This window comes from Ornithorhynchus anatinus, chromosome 10 (assembly GCF_004115215.2).
Source record: "Ornithorhynchus anatinus isolate Pmale09 chromosome 10, mOrnAna1.pri.v4, whole genome shotgun sequence".
In the NCBI taxonomy this organism is placed as follows: Eukaryota; Metazoa; Chordata; class Mammalia; order Monotremata; family Ornithorhynchidae; genus Ornithorhynchus; species Ornithorhynchus anatinus.
This window is the reverse complement of record NC_041737.1, coordinates 36,174,658-36,196,621: the sequence shown is the minus strand read 5'-3', so window position 1 is coordinate 36,196,621 and position 21,964 is coordinate 36,174,658. Positions and strand designations below refer to the sequence as shown.

The window sequence follows — 21,964 nt, the reverse complement described above, 5'->3', positions numbered from 1 at the left end:
CGCCTAGATGACTGCCCACCCGTCCTGTCACCCTGTCTCGTTAACCCCCTGTGGATCCCTTCGGCCCCCGACTGAACTCAGCCACACTTTCAGGAAGGATGTTGCCCAACCCCTACCTCCGAGAGCTGTAAGCAAGCATGCTGCCTTCCAGTTCTGACTGAAGCTCAATTCTCTTTGGGCTATCGTTACCTTCCCACCAAGCCAGCGGACAAAAATAGATTTCTCTAAGGAAAGCATGCTTCCGAAGCCACCTTCCCAAACCCTGACCCTGCCCCGTTGGGGGACACTAGGTAGAAATCCGGTCTGAAACACCCCAAGGGACAGAATGGGAGGAGTCATTATCCTAACATAAAGCCCATCTTGGAGATGCTGCCCCTGCCCAAGCTGGGGAAAATTTTCTGAGGTGTCCGGAAGCTGGGTTGATTTCTGACCAGCCCTACCTGCCGCTTCTTCCCTTGGAAATTCAATCAGACCGGGCCTGGGGCTACTCACCCAACAGGCGCTGGGCAGCGGAGAGCTCCTATCCCAGAAGCCCCGTGACCCACCTCTGCTGCCTCGGTGTTCCCCTTCCCTCCGGGTGCCGGGGAGACCCTCTACCCGACCAACCCCAGCACAAAGCTGGCAGGCTATATTTAGCGGGCATAGCGGCACACTGCTGTGGCTCCAAGATACTGATCCCAGGCAGTGGATCCGCTGGTGAGAAAGAGCAGCTGTTCCCGTCAGTGCGGGGTTGCAGACGCCTGCTCTTGGGCAGGGTGACAAACCACCCTCCCTCAGGCAATCCAGGCTGCTAAGGAAGCTCTAGCAGGGCCCCAGATCCCAGCTATCACACATCTCCTCAGGCCCCACTTCCGATTCCTCTGGATTCAGGTCCCAACCCCCGCCGCGCGCAACATCTCCCACCTTCTGCATGCTTCAAAAGCAAAGACTGCACCCTTAGGAGGGCTGAGTGTCCAGGGGGATTTGGACCAGAGAGGGAGTCCACTATCTTCCCCATCCCAGCACTATTCAGCTGTTCCAGATGCTAACCTTCCCAAAATAAACCAGCCAAAGGAGTTTCCCTTTAGAGCGCAAAATCTCCAGGCTCCAGGCTTCTGCAAAGGCGTCCGACTGTTGGCCCTGGCCTTAGTCAGCAACCCTAATAAAGTCCAGGGGAGGGGGAAATTGACAACCCTTCCCACACAAAGCTGCATACACAGGGGCAGGAGGGGTGGGCCCTGCCTCAAGCCAGCTGGGAGAAGTGGAGCACTGGGTTAATGCTGCGTCTAAGGAGGGAGTTCACCCGTGACCCCACTGCCAAGAAGACTGTGAGCTCGTTGTGGGCAGGGATTCTCTCTTTTTGTTGCTGAATTGTACTTTCCAAGTGCTTAGTACAGTGCTCTGCACACAGTAAGCGCTCAATAAATACAATTGAATGATTGAATCACTGACCTTCTGAAAAGTATCCTTTCCTTACCCCTCAAACTATTTGGCCCCAAAGTGTCAGGATGGGCATTTTTTGGAGTTGACATTTCTTCCAGGTACAGCCCCCCAGGGGTGCCAGGCAGGAGCTGGGGCAGCTAATCCTCAGTTCCACAGACCATGGTATCCTTATGCTACCTTGGGACACTTGATATTCTCCCTGTCCCCAACCCCACAGCACTTACATACATATCTTTGAATCATATACTATAAATAACTTTTTCATATTGTCCATCTCCCCCTCTGGACCGTAAACTCATTATGGGCAGGGAAATGCGCCTGCTAATTCTGTATTGTTCTCTCCCAAATGCTTTGCATATAGTAAGCACTTGATAAATCGACTGATTTGTAGGGGAACATTTTGAACCGCTCTTCTGGGTAAATGGAGTACTGCCTCACTTGAAAACAACTTCAGGGTGAAGAGCTCTTTATTTACAACCAAGCACGAAGTCTTCTACAGCAGATTAAAAAAAATCAGAATTGCTTTTGGTGGTAAATCAAGTGCTCTTTGCCCCAGGAAACTCATTATACCACTATACACTCCCGAAAGGTCACAAACTGCAATTCCTTGTGGTTCAGGCTGCCAATTTACCATTAAGACTATTACGTTCCGCTCAAGGAGAAAACAGTCATTTTTCAAAAACCGAAGGCAGGCTTGCCCTCTTTTTTTCTTAAAATGGTATTAGTACTATGTGCTAGGCACCATTCTAAACACTGGGGTAGATACATGCTAATCAGATTGGACACAGTCCTTGTCCCACATGGAGTTTACAGTATTAATTTCCACTAACAGGCACAGAAAAGTGACTTACCCGAGGTCACAGCAGATACGTGGCAGAGCCAGGATTAAAACCCAGGTCCCTTGATTCCCAGGCCCGTGCTCTATCCATTAGGCCACCCTGCTTTCTTAGGGCTCAGCTATATTCACAGGGGCAGACCCAGGCGAGCCTGTTAACATTCCTGGTGGCAGGATTATTGGTGCAGGAAATGCATAGGCTGCCAGGTCTCCAGCACGAATCCCAATAGGGACGGTTCACCATCGTTCTCCACCCGGCGACAGGCCCGACCCAATATACAAACTGGATTCTTTCGATTGACTTTATTAAAGGCTAGTAATTCTATGTACAAAGAAGCATCAATAATTAGAATTCACACCTGCAAATAATGCGCATTCCACGGTGTCAGGAAATCAAACCTTGTTATAAAGGTTAGCTAAGATTAAAAACTCTGAAATATTTTAGCAGTCACACAAGTGGTAGTTAGATCAGGAATCAGCAACGAGGAAGTGAGTGGTCTCCAGCTGTTGATGGCAAGCGTGAAATCCTAGAAGAACTCCCCCACGTCCGCTCTCTTGTCCCGACACTTGCTCCTGGCCTTTGTCCGTGCTTTGAAAGCAGCCGAATTGTACAAATGCTGAAAGGTAACACACAATGCGAGTTAGGAGCTGGTCACACTGGCCCAGGACTCGGGACTTCCCACTCGGTCAGCTTCCATAACAAAATGAGCTACCATAACACACAGATGAAGTTTGACATTTAACAAACACCCACACTTTTACTAGATAATGGGTTGGTGATGCTAGCCAATTTTTGCAATCATTTTGGCTTCCTGCCAATACTTCCAACATGACCAGTAATAATAATAATAATGATGTTGGTATTTGCTAAGTGCTTACTATGTGCAGAACAGTGTTCTAAGCGCTGGGGGAGACACAGGGGAATCAGGTTGTCCCACGTGGGGCTCACAGTCTTAATCCCCATTTTACAGATGAGGTAACTGAGGCACAGAGAAATTAAGTGACTTGCCCACAGTCACACAGCTGACAAGTGGCAGAGCCGGGATTCGAACCCATAGTAGTCATAGCAGTAGTAGCATAGCAGTAGTCATAGCTTCACTGTGTCTGAAACCAAACTGCCTGGAAAGAATGGATTTGAAGGTTCTAGGTCTCCCTTTCTCAAAATGCGCTTGACCTTAAAACCAGGCTCACTTTCCACTTCTTGCTCTCACCCCCAAACTCAAGTGGAAAGTGAGGGGTGGCGCCATCCATTCTAGTAGTGAAGCCTGCCCCACACCCCAGAGTGGCAGAGAGGGCTCTGCTGCCCTGACTAGCCCCTTCCCATGGACACGCCAGCTATGACTGAGCATCCACCCATCCTTCCTCCCTCCTATTAATTCTGGGCAAAAGAGTGACCTGGAAGCTTTGGCAGGGGGAATAATAATAATTCTGTTACTTATTAAGCACCTACTATGTACCTGAGTTAATCAGGTTGGACACAGTCCCTTTCCCACATGGGGCTCACAGTCTCAATCCCCATTTTACAGATTAGATAATGGAGGCCCAGAGAAGTGAAGTGACTTGCCCAAGCAGACAAGTGGCAGAGCTGGTATTAGAACTCATGACTTCTGACTCCCAGGCCCGTGCTCTATCCATGCCATAGAGGAGGGACAGGAATAGAGAAGAAAAGAGAGGGAGGGAGAGGGATGAAGGGAGAGGGAGAGAAAGGGAGATATGCCTGTCAGACCTAAGGGCTGATGAAATTCAGAAGACTCAGGAGGAGAGGAGATCTGCTGCAAGAGGGAAGCGCTTCCAGCCTTTGGCTAGGTGCCTGCTCTTGCAACGGGCCTTAGGGGCCCACGGCCCTACCACAGCACTGGTCACCGCTCAACACGCAGTAGCCCACAGGCCAATCCCTACCCTCTCAAAGCGGGAAATCTTCATGGTTTTCAGAGCTGCCGCGTCGAGCATCACGGGGGGGCCAAGTTCAAATACATTCCGGAGGAACTCATTCGACTGATGGAGAAAGAAATCAACAATCACAGGTCCGCATTAAGCTCTAAGGGCAGAGCAAGAATAAGTAGCAATACATAAATACAAATGGTCTTTCAATTATGTCAGTTCCTGCAAACTCTTCTCCTTTGTGGTTGCTTGTGAAAGCTTGCCGTGACTGCATTCGGTATTCCAGAAGTTTCACTGAGCAAAAACTCCCCATCGTCAAAACTATTTTGTCCTCGAGTTTACAAAAAAGGCTACTATTCCCCAGTACACAAAGTACTCTGACACAACCTAGGCATGCCAAGAAATTCAGTCAATCCAAAAAAAGGTAGGGAGACACGCCAAGAGACAACTTACCTGCAGATGATACTGCATTCCTGATCCCAGCACCTCCTTAAAGGTGTCATATGTGTGTTTTTTGACCCAGCAGTCAATGTACATCCGCTCAGGCCCAAATTTAACAGTTTCTGTTGGAAAATCGCGTTCCTGTTGAAGATGGAAAGGACCACTCTGAAACAGCTGACCTAGATCATCACCGCCGATACTACCTTCCGAGCACCGACTGTGTACTGGATGCCTACAGCAAGCAGTGCTGTACTGAGCACCTGAGTGTGCCCCTACTTAACGCAGAGCCCCACTGTTGCAGGTGCTTAAAGATGTAAAATGAAAGCAAAAGTCACAGCCGCTGACTGATTGCAGGCAGGCGATTGTTTAAGAAAAGGACCTGAACAAAGACCTTTGGGTACTCAGACTGAGAGCACCTGGCAACTTGTTTAGGAACCCCCCTCCCCCTTACAGGGAAGCTCAATGTTGGAAGGTGGCAGAGGGTGATTGGCAGAGTAGAGCCCAACTCCGAGAGGCCAGCCCCAATCCTCCTACCGCTGCCAGACCTTAGGCTTGGGACACCCAAAAAGCTGCCAACGGCCTATCTGCAGTGCATCCGATTGGGTGGCAAGGAGGAGGAGGATCGAGAAGGCAACTTTGGAATGGGGCAACATTAGGCTCCTGATGAGCAGTATGGCCTAGTGGATAGAGCACGGGCTTGGGAGTCAGAGGACGTGGGTTCTAATCCTGGCTAAACCACTTGTCTGCTCTGTGACCCTGGGAAAGCCACTTCACTTCTCTGTGTCTCAGTTACCTCATCTGTAAAATGGGGATTAAGACTGTGAGCCCCACGTGGGACAACCTGGCTACCGTGGATCTAACCCAGAGCTTAGAACAGTGCTTGGCACATAGTAAGCTCTTAACAAAAAACATCATCATCATCATCATCATCATGCAGGTTCCAGTAGGCCTTACTTGCCCACCAATCACATTCAACTAAAACTGGCTAGAAACCATTTCACTGCTCACAGCTGACTGGAAACACACCTGAAGTGGCAAATCACACCTGTCTAGGGTAAACTGCAAAATCTGCTCGTTAACTTTACCCCAGCTCTATTGATAGTACATCACATGGTTGATTCTAACCTAGCACTTGGTTCTTAATTAACCATAAAAAAAAAGTCAAAAGCCACCCTCCATTTTGGTCATAGAAGAAAAAAATGCCCGGCACCTGGATCTCTCTCTCCCCCTCCTTCTCCCCCACGCACTTCCACACAGGCAAAATAAAGTCTCCTAGAATGAAATCTTGGGGGCTAGCACCCGGCCTAAGGTGGCCAAACTAGCTCTGCTTTTTCTAGACTAAATGGATGCCGCGAGGCCGCCAAGAGGAAGTTGATGCTTGGCCTCTGATCCACTGAAGAAAAAGTCCTGCCCCACTAGTCAAGAACTTTGGAACTTCACCGTTCGACATATTGAAAAACCACTGGACTTCTGACCACCGATTACAGTGCAAGCAACTGGAGGGTAGGGGCTGTGTTTTACCTCTTGCTCTCTCAAGTACTCGGTGCGTAGTGCTCTCCACACTGGAGGTTCTCAGCTCTGAGTGACTGGGAATTCCAGATTACTGACTTAGCCTTAAGCTTGCCCTAACTGAATGAATATGCAGAGGAAACTCTCAAAGACAACTCGGTTGGAGCCCTTCCCCCAGGACTCTCCCCACTTACCTCCACGGCTCTCAGGACATCCCTGAAGACAGAGCGCTGCTTTCTCTTGTCAACCTTGGCCCTGTGCTTGTTCCCATCTGTGGCCAAAGCTCGGAGCGTCTGCGTCAACGGCTCCATGTCTTCATAAAAAAAGTCCTGGCAAAGAGAAGGGTTGGCCTGAAACCTTTGACCTTTATCTGCTCCAAGAGATGATGGGGTAGGCTTTTCCACTGGGTAGCGGGCTCTGTTTCCCACCCCCGGCCCACCATCTCCATCAGGATACTAAGCCTCTGCGGGTCTGGTGAACCCACAGTCGATAACTGGGCTGTATGGGTTGCCGCTGCCCTTGCTGACACTGCTCGGGGACCTTCCTGAGTTTTTTGTGGAGGCTTCATATAAGATTTTGCTCAGATGAGGGACAGTAATAGCTTCAATGGCTGTGTGACAGCCTCTAGTCGGAGGCTCAAAGAGGACATTACTGCCCATCCTGGCTGGAAGGAACTAAATCCTGCAGTGATGACCACAGAGGCCATGATACATTCAAATGCCCCCTCACCAGATGAGCATGTGGGCACTGGAAACCCACAGGGCACTGGCTATCACACAGTGACTTGAACAAGCCAAGATGTGTGTGCACTGGGTTGAGCGCAAAGAAAAATCATGCCCACCTGAGCAGAACACTTTGAACGCAACTAAACAGAAAGTGAAGAATTCCTACCACATCTCGTCACAGGTCACAGAACCGGGAGCTCCCCATCGTTGGATCTATAGATCTCTGAAGCTAAGTCAGAGGAGCAGCTTGATCGGGCATCCCAAGAATTAAAAAAAAATCAGCTCTCGGACCTCTGTTGGGAAAGTTGGGGTCTGGAATTCAAGTGGGGAGGAGTTCTGACAGGGCCAGTTTAACTCAAGTTGGGCATTGAGATGTTAAGAAAACCCAAAAGCTGATAAAGATGACATTCCCAAGCCCAAATCACAACAAGGAGCTTCTGTTGTCTAACTCCATCCAGCCTCGCACAGGAGATCCTGGCCTTAGACCGGGGATCCTTCCCTCATCCTGCCTGAAGCCCGGGTCTGGCTCTCTGACGACTACCTCTTTAGCCCCTAAGGACTCTGGGCTACAGTGCATTTTACAACCAGGTGTAAGGTGCCTTCGGAGCACTGCAAGACAGCAAATTGGGAAAGCAGCTTCACACTTGCCAAGGACGGAGGCATATTCCGTGCAAATTTTGTTGGAATTACACTTAGAAATCATCATCAAATGCCATCAATCTGTTTCCGATCCATAGTGACTTTATGAATTTCATCCATAGTTTCCTTGGTAAATAATACGGAAGTGGTTTACCTTTGTCTCCTTCTGCTAGTTAGAAATATGGATGCTTTATTACTTCTGCCACCCCTTGTAGATAAGTTCTTTAAATTAGAAGTCATAATGTTTAGACTCCCTTCATCAACTGTCATCTCCCCCCAAGTGACCAGGAATCACTCCAATATCTAAATATTTAAACATCTAAATAAAGGGATCACAGAAAACTTGGCTTCCTCTTAGGGGTCAGGAATTGCTGCCTAAGAATCAGGCCCCCCTATATGCAAGTACTTTCCAAATATTTTCCCATTCAGTCAGATCAAGAGTGATCACGAGAAACTACCTCGATGGGCAACAAAAGGAGAGCATCAAGGCGAGAATAAAGGCACGGTTTCGAGCCCTCGACTGAACAACGTTCATGAATCATATCTGCCAGCTTGGGGAGCGACTCACTTGGGACTTCCAGGATGTCCAAGGACTTCCAAGACGCTGCTTACGAAATTCTCAACTACAGGTACCATGGCATTTACAAGCTTCTGCCTTTTGGACACACTGCTTACGCTAACCCTGCTCAGTGACAGAGAAAGCACTGAGTTGGAAGCAGTGAGTCACACTTCAGGTAGCTGAGCTGGGATGTGGACAGACAAGTTTCGACTCTGACCTCATCCCAAGAAGCATTTTGTTTTTAGGCAGCTGGGAGAATACTGCTTTCCCTCCTGTGAAAAACCACTTTTCTCCTCCAAGTGAGCTCCCTGGTCATCTTGAAATTACCACTTTCACTGTTCTCAAAATGATAATGATAATAATTGAGGGCTCTGTTAAATGTTTACCCTGCACCAAGCATGACAGCAAGCACAGGGGCAGATCCAAGATAATCAGGTTGGACACGGGCTTTATTCCTCAAGGGGCTCAGCCCAAGGAGAAGAGAGAACAGGTACTGAATCCCCATTTTACAGAAGAGGAAATTAGGTGCTCTCATCTACAAAATGGGAGAAGGTACAACCTGCTGCTCGCAACCTCACAAGGACTCTGTGAGGAGGAAGTAATGAAAAACAACTTCGGAAAATAAAATGTGCTCTACAAATTCAACTTCTTCCAAGCTAACTCACAGGGATGCTGCCCTAACATGCCATTTATGGGATAAATGCCTTAGAAAGGAAATCGGAAGCCCTTGTTTCTGGGTTACTTCCCTGGCTGAAAGATATACTTGGCTCACACAAAAATAATTTCCTCCAGAAACACCCTGGTCCCCAAATTATGGCTTCTAAACACCATCCCATGACTTGGTTGTTGTCATCACATGGCCTTAGAGAACATATGATTACTCTTCTGGAAGGAGATGCTGCTGACAGATGAGTTTGCCTTTGGGGATGTGTACGTGTAGCTAAAAAGTTGAAGGTGTGGATCCAGGAACCCCCACCAAAGTGGTCTGTGAGAGTTGGACATTTACCTACCCACGTCCCAGAGGGAACAGACTTAACCATTTCTTTGACCCCAGGACCAGAACTGGGCTAATAGCCTGACTTGGAAGCTATGATTTCCTGCCCCAACTGCCTCCCCACGTCCAAAGCTCCCCTGGTTCTTCCCCCAAGTGTCTCCTACCCTTCTTCCTCCCCTCCTCCCGATGAGCCGGCCTGGGTGGCTCCGGCAGCCAGCTGCGCCCGGGCCTCCGGGCGCTGAACCCAGCATAGGTTTGGTGGACCGGTGGTGGTGGTGATGATCCAGAGTAACCTCTGCAGCTGTGCAGCTGAAATTTCCACCTCGGACACCACCCCTTCCTGCTCTGGATCTAAATGGTGCCCCAATGCAGGGATATGGGGGGTTCTGAGAAACGTTTTGGGACCGCCATTCTCAACTGAAGCAGATAGACAGATATCGCTGGATGACGGGGAGTTTGATGTGAACAATTAGAGTTAAAAGAAAGATCTTCCCAATACATGCTGCTTCTCAGGTCACCGTACTTACACTGTCTGTCCCTCTTGCCAGTTCAAAGAGAAGGGCCAAGGTTTCTCCAGCAGCAATTCTCATGTTAACATCATCACAAGCAAGCAGGCCTGGGAGTTTGTGCAAATGCCTAGAAGATACAACAATAGGATACTGTTACCGCCTGACCAGTGCAAGCCCTTTTCTCATCCTCTAGTTGGGAGGAGCCCCAACAAATAACAACAACAAACTCCTGCCTGGGAAATTCCCCTGGGTTCCCGAATCCCGTGCTCTCGAGGCCTGCGATGCCTCCCGTCGGTGGAGGTGTTACAGCAGTAAAGGCTGAGGCAAAGCCCCCACGTCTTTCTGCCCCAGCAATGATCCCCCTAACAGGTTCCAGGGCCACTGCGCTGTGCTGGATGCACTTGGTCCTGGTCAAAGCAAACAAAAAAGGCATATATCTGTCCTACAGAAAAACCAGAAGGCCATCCTGGGGGTGGGGGTGGGAGAAGGGATAGACTTCCAGAGTCCCCCAGTCTGGTCTCTGGACTGCTGGAGGCTACGGAATCTCTTATCTTCCAGGGTTAGATTGAAGCGAGGCCACAGCCTTCAATGCGATAGTGCTGATGCAGGCATCAGTGCCAGTTCCACTTCTACCGCCACCCTCATTTCTGGACCTTTCTCCAGCTGCAGCTGCTTCTGCAAAACCCGCCACCAGAAGGGGAGGGGCCTGGAAAGGGGGTGAAGTGGGAGAAGCGGTTGCCTGGGTTCCGGGGCCTAGGAAGGAATGGGGTCAGGGAGAAGATGCACAGCAGGTTCGCGGACCCCGGAAGAGGAGCGTCAGCTGGACATTCAGGCTTGAAGAGCGCAGAGGGGGCTGTGAGCCCAGAGGAAGAAGCCCCAGTGCTCAAGCTCAAGCTCCTTGGACCCTACAGGGCCATTTTCGGGACAGTGCTGTTCCAGCTGGGCCGCTCAGGGTGGCTCCTGCCCTTTGAAAAGGAAATCAAGGTGAAAGGGCAAGAACACACATTTCAAGCTTCTTCTTCACTTCATTAATGGGGCAGATGGTCAAAAGCAACGTCCACGCGAGCAGAGCGCTGATATGAAGCGCCGTGTTGGGAGAGCTGCAAATGCCGTTGCAGTCTTTCTCTTTGGGGTAGGACTTGGTGAAGATATTTTCCAAGCACTCCATAGTTAAATACAGCTCCTAGTTCAGAAAACAAGACACAGTGAGAGGACGCATTTCTAGTGCTTTTTATAATAATCCAATATATAAATGAGCCACAGAGTTTCATCCTTACCGTGATGTCATCCATGGCAATAAAACAGCAAACCCCAAAGCAGGTTACACACTAAATGCAGAAGAGAAACACATCAAGTCACCGTTTAATACTCTCATTTCTGATTCTGCTCCAATCTAAACGTACCAACTTTTAATTACAGCAGAAAACTGCCAAAAGCAGGTTTCAAATGCCTCTATTTCCTTGTGACCATTTGGGCTGCAGCTGGCAAGTACCTTTCTGGGCCCACCTTGGTCATACTACCTCACTGGCCTGCTGGCTGGGCTCTGGTGGTGTGCAGGGTAAGCCTGTATTCACTCTTCTGGGGCCACATTACTCTTACCAACACTAACTGTCAAACTTATTTAGTTATTCTTTTCCCCCTTTTCAGACGATCCAAGCAATAAAAGCTCCACTGTTTTAAATTCCACTTAGGATCAAGGTCAAGAATCCCTTTACCCCCCAACTCTACTCCCAAACTCCAGTAACCAGCCCCAATTTGAAACAGCTTGTATTTTCATGACTGCTGGGGCTCATTGAAGTGCCTTGCTGAAGGCTTCTGTAGGAAATAAGCACCAAAGCTCACCACCCCCAAGGATGACTAACAACTTGGGGGAATTCACATATCACCTGTCTCCAATCCCCCCGATGCTCCTTTCCACTCCTTGTAGAGTACGGCTTTCAAGCACTTAACAGACTCCAACACAGCAGTGTCAAGAATGGCAACACTGTTAACCATAAGGCTAAGTTCACGTTCCTGCATTTATGTGGCTACTGAAACCTCATTTTGGCTCTCTCATTGGCTGTTCCTCTGAAGCCCGACAGGCAAACAGCAGAGAGGTAGGAGAGGCAGTATTCCTGGGCTGGGGACAGTTTCTCTTGATGGAGCCAGAATCAGAATAACGGCAGCTCGCTCCTCTTGAGAGGCTGTCTAGTTGCCAGGAGGAGGTTTGAGGGTCTCCTGTTCCTATTCCTGAGCTGAGTGTCTGAGAACAGAAAGGGAGGAGCCGAGAGCAGATCGCATGCCGGCCCCACAGACATATTCGGAATGAGCCAGGGAAGATGCGGGCAAGATCAGGCCCTCTCTCTCGACCCCACTTCCCCTTCCAGTTATCACCCTATCTCCCTACTACCCTTCCTTTCCAAAATCCTAGAACGAGTCGTCTACACTCGCTGCTTAGAATTCCTTAACTCCCATTCTCTCCTGGACCCCCTTCAATCTGGCTTCCGTCCCCTCCACTCTACCGAGACTGCTCTCTCTAAGGTCACCCGTGACCTCCTTCTTGCCAAAGCCAATGGCTCCTACTCCATTCTAATCCTCCTCGACCTCTCAGCTGCCTTTGACACTGTCGACCATCCCCTCCTCCTCCACACCTTATCTCACCTTGGCTTCACGGACTCCGTCCTCTCCCGGTTCTCCTCATCTCTCTGGCTGGTCATTCTCGATCTCCTTTGCAGGCGCCTCCTCCCCCTCCCATCTTTTAACTGTTGGTGTTCCCCAAGGGTCAGTTCTTGGCCCTCTTCTGTTCTCCATTTACACTCATTCCCTCGGTGAACTCATCCGCTCTCACGGCTTTGACTACCATCTCTACGCAGATCTACATCTCTGCCCCTGTCCTCTCCCCCTCCCTTCTGGCTCGCATCCCCTCCTGCCTCCAGGACGTCTCCACCTGGATGTCTGCCTGCCACCTAACACTTAACATGACCAAAACTGAGCTCCCAAGCCCGGTCCTCTCCCAGACTTCCCTATCACCGTGGATGGTAGGACCATCCTTCCCGTCTCTCAGGCCCACAACCTGGGTGTTATCTTTGACTCGGCTCTCTTGTTCACCCCACACACCCGATCCGTTACCAAGACCTGCCGGTTTCACCTTTACAATATTGCCAAGATCCGCCCTTTCCTCTCCACCCAAACGGCTACCTTACTGCTACGGGCTATCGTTATATCCTTGCTAGACTACCGTGTCAGCCTTCTCTCTGATCTCCCTTCCTCCTCTCTCGCCCCGCTTCAGTCTATTCTTCACTCCGCTGCCCGGCTCATCTTCCCGCAGAAACAATCTGGGCCTGTCACTCCCCTTCTTAAACACCTCCAGTGGTTGCCTATCAACCTCCGCTCCAAACAAAAACTCCTCACTCTAGGCTTCAAGGCTCTCCATTACCTTGCCCCTTCCTACCTCTCCTCCCTTCCCTCTTTCTACCGCCCACCCCGCACGCTCCACTCCTCTGCCGCCCACCTCCTCACTGTCCCTCGGTCTCACCTATCCCATCGACCCCTGGGCCACGTCCTCCCGTGGTCCTGGAATGCCCTCCCTCCTCACCTCTGACAATCTAATTCTCTTCCCCTCTTCAAATCTCTACTTAAAGCTCACCTCCTCCAAGAGGCCTTCCCAGACTGAGCTCCCCCTTTTTTCCTCTGCTCCCTCTAGCCCCCACCTTCACCTCTCCACAGCTAAACCCTCTTCTCCCCCCTTTCCCTCTCCTCCTCCCCCGTCCCACTCCCTCAGCACTGTACTCGTCCGCTCAACTGTATCTTCATCACCCTATTTATTTTGTTTAATGAGATGTACATCACCCTGATTCTATTTATTTGCCACTGTTTTTATGAGATGATCTTCCCCTTGACTCTATTTATTGCCATTGTTCTTGTCTGCCTGTCTCCCCCGATTAGACTGTAAGCCCGTCAAAGGGCAGGGACTGTCTCTATGTTGCCGATCTGTACATTTCAAGAGCTTAGTTCAGTGCTCTGCACATAGTAAGCGCTCAATAAATACTACTGAATGAATGAATGAATCAGGCCAAGCCAGGCCCGAGGGCCACATCTCAGCCAGTAGCTTCTGCCCATGGCAGCCTCCGCCGGGCCCCAACTAAGAGGCAGACATAGAGAGCGGCCCCTGGCACACCGAGTCCAGAACAGTACCCTGTAAGGACCACTGACCGCTTCCGCGGCCAGCTCCGGGCCTGGCAGGAGCCGCTGTAGGTAGAAACCGCAGCACTCTGGCCGTTTAAACCTTGGTGGCTGGGCGGACTCCACATATATAGCCCATCACCTGCCTCCAGGCCGCAAATGTCCCTAAGGCTAAAGTACCTGTCCACCCCTGGCCCAGCGGCTCCTGAATTCCCCAGGCACTGCCAGGCTCCTTCCAAGTGTCCCCAGAGCCATGTACGGCAAAAGACCCAGGGCAGAGATCGCCCCCAAAGTCACAGGAAGGAACAGTTGGTTACCTAACAACTTTGAAGCAGTTACCTTCCTCCTTAAAACTTTGAGTCGGGCTTACTCCCCTACTGCCCCTGCAGCAAGAAAACCCCCAAGTCCCCAAGTAGCCAGGGTTCCATAAACTACAGATGATCCCCAGTGGCAGCAGGCCCGGGGGGAACAGTCAGCAACGAGGCTCCAGAGAGAGCCAAGGCCTCAGCTGGAGTCGGGTCACTGCTATGTTGATTTCTTGCCTCCCCGCCCACCAGCACTCTGGAGGACTGGGATGCCCAGTCTCCTAAGCACTCCATCCTGCCAGGCAGGACAATCTGGGCTTCCCACTGGGCTTCTTCCAGGCACCAGAAGACCATCGTGGAAGTACCGATGCCCACTACATCAACTCAACCCAGGTGAACACCAATTTAGGATTCTGTCTCTTTCACTGACCGACACCACAGAGGAGAGAATAATAATGGTTATTTGTTAAGTGCTTACTATGTGCCAGGCACTGTACTAAGCAATGGGGTGGGTACAGGCAAATCGGGTTGGACACAGTCCCTGTCTCACTTGGGACTCACAATCTCTATCCCCACTGGGGACCATTTTTCTTCAAGTAGTAGGGAAGCAGCATGGCCTAGGGGAAAAAGCCCAGGCCCGGGAACCAGAGGACCTGAGTTCTAATCCTGGCGCCACCACTTGCCTGCTGTGTGACCTTGGGCAAGTCACAGCTTCTCTGGGCCTCAGTTACCCCATCTGTAAAATGGGGATTAAGATCGGGAGCCCTGTGTGGGACATGGACTGTGTTCAACTTGATGACCTTGCACCTACCCCCGTGCTTAGATTAGTGTCTAGAACACAGTGTTTAACAAGTACCATTAAAAAAAAAAAAGAGAGAGCAAGAGACGTTTGAAGGAGAGGGGACCAGAGATGGTGAAAGGGAGAAGGAGCTCAAAGGAAACAGACATGAAAGGGGGAGAATAACACCCCCAAAAGGGTGGACTTGACCAGGATGCAGTTAAAGGCCCAGAAGGGAAGGTCACGCAGAGAGCTGGGTCCAAACTATTTATGCTCTCCAAGGTACAAGTTTCTACCTTTCCATCATAAACCAGAAAGGAAAAGGAGAGCCAGCGGTCCCTCCTTAGCAAAGATTTACATGTTCCTCTGGGTTTCCAATGCCCACTCGAGCCAGGTTGTTCTGAAGCACCGTGAAGCAGAGCCCTGCTTCAGGCTCACGGCAGAAAAGTCACGAAATGATTCAGCCCCATTTCAAGAGCAGGTCGGTATCACGCAGGAACTACACCCAAAGCCATTGAGATCTGCTCAGCCAGTTCCCAAGGCCGGACAATGGCCACTGACCCATCTGCCTTCAGCATGTGGCTAACCCGCCTGAAGGGCTAATTCCCTTCTCTTTCCACTCACTCCCCCTTCCACTCCCTTCCCATATGGAAAATTGGGGGCTGTGGCTAGGGAGAGCCTCTCCTGTTGACATCCCACTCCACTCCCCACACGGGACTGTACTTTAGCCCTCCTCGTATGGCTGCCCAAGTCAGTCACAACTGGAAGAGTTCCTAAACCAAACCTTGATGGGACCTCAGGCTGTACCCCAGCTTTAGAAGGCTCCCTCCACACTAAATAACGTGAAGAAAAAAATCTATTAATTATCCCACATGTCCAAAGCGGACCCAAGACAAAAGAGGAAAGCAACGTAGACAAAAACATTCCATTTCTGCCCACGTCGGCCCCCACAGCCAACGACTGGCTGGAATAGCATTTTGGAAATCCTGGACTTACCGCTTGTCTAGCCGGGATCGTGGCCGTTCCATCGCTAATTATTTTCTTTAGGATGGGCCCCAGGGTCTTTAAAACCTCTTCACTTTCGATCCCGGGCCCCAGCTGTACACAGAGAGCACAGGCCAGACCTGCAGCCGCCCGCTGTTCATCACTCTTGCCTAAACAGCACACAAAGAAGCAAGCGTGATGTATTATTTGTGGGGGGGAACAGACCCCAAATTTCCTCAGCCAAACCAACCAGGACTCCGACTTCAATGGTGGAAGACCACGCTACGTGACGCTCTTGGCTCTCAATTGAGACCCTAGGAGTGAAATGAAAGCACCCAGCAAACACACTGGATTGACAACACCTGAAGTCTTTAGGGGAGTCATCTACCCATAAAAAACACCTTTTTGCCCAAGTTCCGCCCCGCTCAGCCAAAGTTCCGGCTTCCTCGCAGAGCAAACTGTGGCTCTCCGTGCTCAAAATCCACTGTCATTGTCTAGTTTCGCTTGAAATATGATCACAATGATTTTCAGCATAGGAGAGAACACACCCACCCCTCCGCTTCGGGTTGGGAACAGCTTGGCACACCCAGTGACTAAGCTGCAAAGAAAAGGTCAGACTCAATGTGGTCCTTGGCTATTCAGAAGTCTCGCTTCCCTGTGTTGGGATTCTGAGGCCTCTGACTCACACCACGGGCATTACCTTTCTTCAGGCAGCGTTCAATGCTATCAGTTAAAGTCATTCTTCGCTCCAGAATAAACTCATAAAGCATCTTAGAAACCAGGGCATTTTTAAGGCCTTCAAGAGCTGCCTGCCTCGTCTTCGCACTGTCAAAAATAAAACAATTCAAACTTGAAAAGATTTAAAGTGGATTCAGTGAGCAAAAGCGAATGCTTTTCAGCCTCTGGGTGCCTCTTTTCTTTTGATTCGTTTTGGAGATGGCCCAGCAGGTGCTTGGCAGCTCCAGAAGCCAAAGTTCACCCCCAACCCCAAATGCTCCAGGAGGCCAGACCCCACACTGCCCCTCTGGACTCAGAGGGCAAGGCAGATGCAAGCCAGTCTGCTAACTGGTGGCGGCAACAGCAAACCTGGACCTATATGCCGAAAGCAATGCCTCCAAGCAACGTGGCCTAGTGGAACGAGCATGGGCCTGAGAGACAGAGGCGCTGGGTTCTAAACCCAGCTCTGCCACTTGTCTGCTGCCTGACCCAGGGCAAATCACATCATGTTACTTCTTGGTGGCTCAGTTCCCTCCTTTGCAAATTGGGGACTCTCCCTTCTACTTAGACTGCCCTGAGTCTCCTGTGGGACCTGATTATCTTGCATCTACCTCGGCGCTTAGTACAGTGATTGGTACACAGTAAGCACTTAAACAGCACAATTATTACTAACAGCAAAGGACTCTGGCCGCAGGCCATGATCTGGGCCCCATCTGAAAGGGAATTACTCCACAGAGAGGGAGCTGGCAGTTTCACACCTCTGCCTACCTCTTGTCGAATGTAAGGTCAATGAATCCCTTCAACCTGTACTCTATATCTTCTTGAGTTCCTTCTTCATCAAGGGCATCGGGAGCTAATGGGGGACAAAAATTAATGAGCATCGCTATTTCAACCGGACAAGGGGGTCTGGGAGATTTGGAAAAGAATGAACACAGTAAACATTTGACACCATCAGGCCCGGGGGATTTCAGAGAATGATTTCTATTAGCACGGAAAGCCTACCGTCCTCAGCAAAGCTAGCAGGATCGCTGAAACCACTGCAGTGGCTCATTGTCTCAATTGATGCATCCTCATCACTGAAAGGCTGCACATTTCTGGGTTGGCCACCTGAAAAACCAAACAACACATAAATAACATGCGTTCTGGCCTCTTGCTCGTGATACACTCCAACAGTCTTTGGGGAAATAGTCCCTGGGGGTTCAGTTTCCGTACCACAGCGTCATCTACCAACTCCGAGGAGACTTCCTAAAGGCTATTGGGCTCCCTGGAAGGTTGACCCAAAAGAGTGAAGAAAATCTACAATAGATATGGGAATGGAAAGTAAGTAGAAGTGGACCTGGTATATTTAAGCATCAATGAATGGTATTTATCGAGAGCTTACTGAGTGTCAAGCATTTGGGAGAGTACAAAAGAAGAAGTAGACATAAAGCCTGCCCTTGAGGAATTTACAAACAATGGAGAATATTCAGAATACATTCTGAAGGAATGGGATGTGCTAATTAACGGGCAACTGATGAGCAGAACTAGCAAATTTTGTGGGTAATAATAATGTTGGTATTTGTTAAGCGCTTACTATGTGCCGAACACTGTTCTAAGCACTGGGGTAGACACAGGGGAATCAGGTTGTCCCACGTGGGGCTCACAGTCTTCATCCCCATTTTACAGATGAGGTAACTGAGGCACCAAGAAGTGAAGTGACTTGCCCAAAGTCACACAGCTGACAAGTGGCCGAGCTGGGATTCGAACCCATGACCTCTGACTCCGAAGCCCGTGCTCTTTCCACTGAGCCACGCTGCTTCTCTAGAAAAGTAGTCTGCAGATGGTCCAGAAACACTGGCTTGTAATCACACGTTCTGTTTTGTTTGTTGCTCGGGCCGTACTGCAGTGGCTGCCGCTTTTGGGAATTTGGCTACTTTAAAATTCACTGTTTCTCTCAGATGCCCTTTGGAACACATCTAAACATGGTACAGATGGTCAGGAGAGCCACGACCGAGAGAAACACATCTTGAGGGGGAGGGAGACAGAACTCATCTTAAGAGTAGGAGTGAGGAGAAAATGGGTTCTGTGTTACAAAACACAAAAATCTGCGAAGTTACTTCTAGGTAGAGAAAGTGTAGGAAATATAGACTGCACCCTACACAAGAATATGAGGGGGGAAGAATCCAAGTTGAATACTATTAGGCTATGCTTGACAGTAATGAGATTCCCCTATTGTCCCACCTACAAATCTGCCACAGGCTGGTCCAACCTTTCCCCCAATTTTTTGTTTCCCAGACAGATACTCAAGGAACAGCTGCCTGTTTTTTTTCTGGCCAGAGAGCGGACACCAACACAGCAGTCAAGGCAGACCTCCATCTGACGGGGAAATGGGGCAACTACAGAGGTCCCTGCCCCTCCTCTCTCCCGACAAGCCGTGGCTCCAGCTCCAACAAAATGGAACTTTAGGGAGTCTGAATCCCAAGCTCAAGTTAATATGTTTGGGGAGAATCTCAACTCGTCTTCTCCTCCTCCCTCTACCAGTCGGCCCTGGGAGAGGTTCCTGAGGGTCCAGTGCCGGTCACACCAATTGCTGAGACCAAGCCTCAACAATCCATCAGTAGCTTTTATTGAGTACTTACTCCGTGCAGAGCACTGCAGTAAGCGACGAGCACCACGGCCGGATCTCGCCCATCCAGTTTGCAGTTGGGCTCTCCCCACACAGGACCGATAAGGTATCCGACCCTCACGTCTGGTATTTTTACTTTAAAAACCGTCTCCCTCCACCTCAGTTCTCGCTTCCCAGACTCACGGCCCGGAACCGGCACCACGTTTACAATGCCTGGGGAAGAGAAGCCAACTGAGGCGGTGGAGAGAATCGGGGTATCCGTCAAGAAAATCTCTAGGTCCTGGAGGTGTCTGCCAAAAATCCCACAGGGTCGGCTTCGGGTCGTATGACCGCACACTCACTACCTTCAGGTCGGGCACATCCAGAATCAGTGAGCGCAATCCACGGCCACCATTCTCTGAGAGGCTCTGGCCTAAACCCGGGCTCCCCGAGGGGGCGAAGAAAAGACCAAACAGTGAAGGGCCTTCAAGGGGATAATAATAACAACGTTGATATTTGTTAAGCGCTTACTATGTGCCGAGCACTGTTCTAAGCGCTGGGGGAGATCCAGGGTCATCAGGTTGTCCCACGTGAGGCTCACAGTTAATCCCCATTTGACAGATGAGGTAACTGAGGCTCAGAGAAGTGAAGCGACTTGCCCAGTCACACAACTGACAAGCGGCAGAGCCGGGATTCGAACTCATGACCTCCGACTCCCAAGCCCGGGCTCTTTCTGCTGAGCCACGCTGCTTCTCTGGGATGAGCGGATGCTGAGTAGACGTCACCATTTCTGAGCTAGGAGCATCATCGGGGAAGTCCCCCCAACACGACCTCGCCCTGCCTCTCCGAAGGCTTCAAGAAAATCTGGAATCCCAAACGAGTCGTTTACATCACTCCAGCTTTCAAACCGGTTCATCTTCTAAAGTTTAACCCTACAGGTTGGGGAAGTCCAACCACCGAAAGGAAACTTCAGCACCGGCGGCCGGGGGGCCGGATGCGAAGTCTGAAGCATTTCTAAACCCCTGATTGCGTGTCAGGGCTTCGGCCAGGACGCTGCTCCGGTGCCGACGGTGGTTGTTGGTTCAAAACTGCCCCCTGCCCACGCCGCAGATCCCGGACCTAAAAATCGCTCAGGCAAGGGCTTTTACTGGGCCCTCACCTTGTGCACAGCGCTTACCACGCGCCTTCTGTAAGGGCATTCGTCAAGGGCTTACTGCGTGTCAAGCCCTGGGGCGGAACGGGTGTGTGGAGTCGGGGTCAGTCCCCGTCCCGTGTGGAGCTGGCGCGGATGGAAACTCCATTTTAGAGATGAGCCGCCCCGAGTCTCCGGGTAGCTAGAGAAGGCCGCTTGTCGGGACGGGAGGAAGGGAGGGAGGGAGGGAGGCCGCCCGGGCCGGCGGGGGAGGGGTGGGGGGTGGGGGGGGCCGCCGGCCGCCGACGCGCGAGACCCGGCGCGCGCCGCCCGACCTGCGCAGGCGCGGGGGGGCCCGGGCCCCGGCCCCGGAGCCAGGACGGAAGGCGCCAGGCGCGGGCGGGGGGAAGCGACGGTCCCCCGGGGCCTCCATCTTGGAGGGGGAAAGGGAGGTAAACCACGTCACCGCCGCCCCCCCTCCCCCCCCGCCGGCGGAACCACGATCCCTCCAGTGGCGCGCCCAAGGGGTCCGGGCGGCCCGGGCTCCGCGCGCCCCTCCGCTCCCCGGCCTGCCGGCGGGCCGCGCCGCCCCGATGCATTTCGGGAGATGTAGTCCCCCGGCAGGACGGCGCCCTTGGCCGGCCGGGGCGCCGACAACTACGACTCCCGCCGTCCCGCGCGGGCCCGACCCGTCAGACCGGAAGGACGGGCCGGCGGGGGCGACGGCGAGCGCGACCCTTACCTGCCGCCGCCCCTGCTGCACCGGCCCCGCCGCCGCCGCCGCCGCCGCGGGCGGGGTTCCGCTTCTTGTTCTTCGGCATGGCGGGCCGCCCGGTGCCGCCCGAGCCGGGGCTCAGCGAGGATCAGCCGATGGAGCAGCACTTTTTACTAACGCGTCCGTGCGGCGGGCGGCTGAGGGCCGAGGCTTCGGGCAGCGGCGGCAGAGGCGAGAAGCGGCGGGGGGAGGAGCGGGCGGCGGCGGCGGCAGCAGAAATCCCCGTGAAGAGCTGCGAGCGGAATCGATACATGTTTCCCCGTAGCGCTGGAGCTAAGGCGGGGCGCGCGCCGCCTCGGCCTCTTATATAGCCGAGCCGCCGTCGCGCGTCATCGCCGTCCTGGCCAATCGGCGCCGCCCGAGCCCTGGCCCCGCCCCCCGAAGCCCCGCCCCCCGAAGCCCCGCCCCCCGAAGCCCCGCCCCAGCCAGCCTCCAGCCCAAACCGAAAGGATCATCGTTAATAATAATAATTAATAATAAAGAAATAAATGTTCCTCTGTGCCAAGCACTGCTCTAAGCTCTGGGTTAGATCGGAGGTCATAATAATAATGATGTTGGCATTTGTTAAGCGTTTACTCTGTGCCAAGCACTGCCCTAAGCGCTGGGGTAGATCCAAGGTCATAATAATAATAATAATAATGTTGGCATTTGTTAAGCGCTCACTATGTGCAGAGCACTGTTCTAAGCGCTGGAGGAGATACAGGGTCATCAGGTTGTCCCTCATGAGCCTCACAGACTTAATCCCCATTTTACAGAGGAGGGAACTGAGGCCCAGAGAAGTGAAGTGACTTGCCCACAGTCACACAGCTGACCAGCGGCACAGCTGGGATTCGAATCCACGACCTCTGACTCCCAAGCCCATGATCTTTCCACTGAGCCACGCTGCTTAATGTTGGTATTTATTAAGCGCTTACTATGTGCGGAGCGCTGTTCTAAGCGCTGGGGTAGATAGAGGGTAATCAGGTTGTCCCACGTGAGGCTCACAGTCTCAATCCCCATTTTACAGATGAGGGA

General features: G+C 51.6%; 1 protein-coding gene across 3 annotated transcripts; it reads right to left on the bottom strand.

Annotated features, from left to right (window-relative positions):
• Nucleotides 1–2,545: 2,545 nt before the first annotated feature.
• On the bottom strand, nucleotides 2,546–21,226 carry IFRD1 (interferon related developmental regulator 1). 3 transcript variants are annotated; one of them, XM_029073612.2, is made up of 12 exons: nucleotides 20,918–21,226; nucleotides 17,462–17,566; nucleotides 17,228–17,312; nucleotides 16,443–16,567; nucleotides 15,755–15,912; nucleotides 10,792–10,842; nucleotides 10,519–10,697; nucleotides 9,533–9,641; nucleotides 6,283–6,417; nucleotides 4,592–4,720; nucleotides 4,157–4,252; nucleotides 2,546–2,874 (listed from the first exon to the last, which is right to left on the bottom strand). In XM_029073612.2, the coding sequence occupies exons 1-12, from the start codon at nucleotides 20,994–20,996 to the stop codon at nucleotides 2,785–2,787; spliced, it is 1,341 nt and encodes a 446-aa protein (XP_028929445.1). In that variant the 5' UTR covers nucleotides 20,997–21,226; the 3' UTR covers nucleotides 2,546–2,784. The 3 variants fall into 3 exon arrangements, with proteins under 3 accessions (XP_028929445.1, XP_028929446.1, XP_028929448.1); XM_029073613.2 differs by lacking the exon at nucleotides 20,918–21,226 and adding an exon at nucleotides 20,203–20,337; XM_029073615.2 differs by lacking the exon at nucleotides 20,918–21,226 and adding an exon at nucleotides 19,078–19,491.
• Between the last annotated feature and the right edge of the window lie 738 nt (nucleotides 21,227–21,964).

Excerpts from the sequence above, each read along its gene's own strand:
- IFRD1 (XM_029073612.2), bottom strand. The coding sequence starts at position 20,996 with ATGCCGAAGAACAAGAAGCGGAACCCCGCCCGCGGCGGCGGCGGCGGC. Across the intron at positions 15,913-16,442 it reads TGAACGCTGCCTGAAGAAAG|GCAAGAGTGATGAACAGCGG; the intron begins GTAATGCCCGTG and ends TGTGCTGTTTAG. Across the intron at positions 10,698-10,791 it reads TTGCCATGGATGACATCACG|GAGCTGTATTTAACTATGGA; the intron begins GTAAGGATGAAA and ends TTTCTGAACTAG.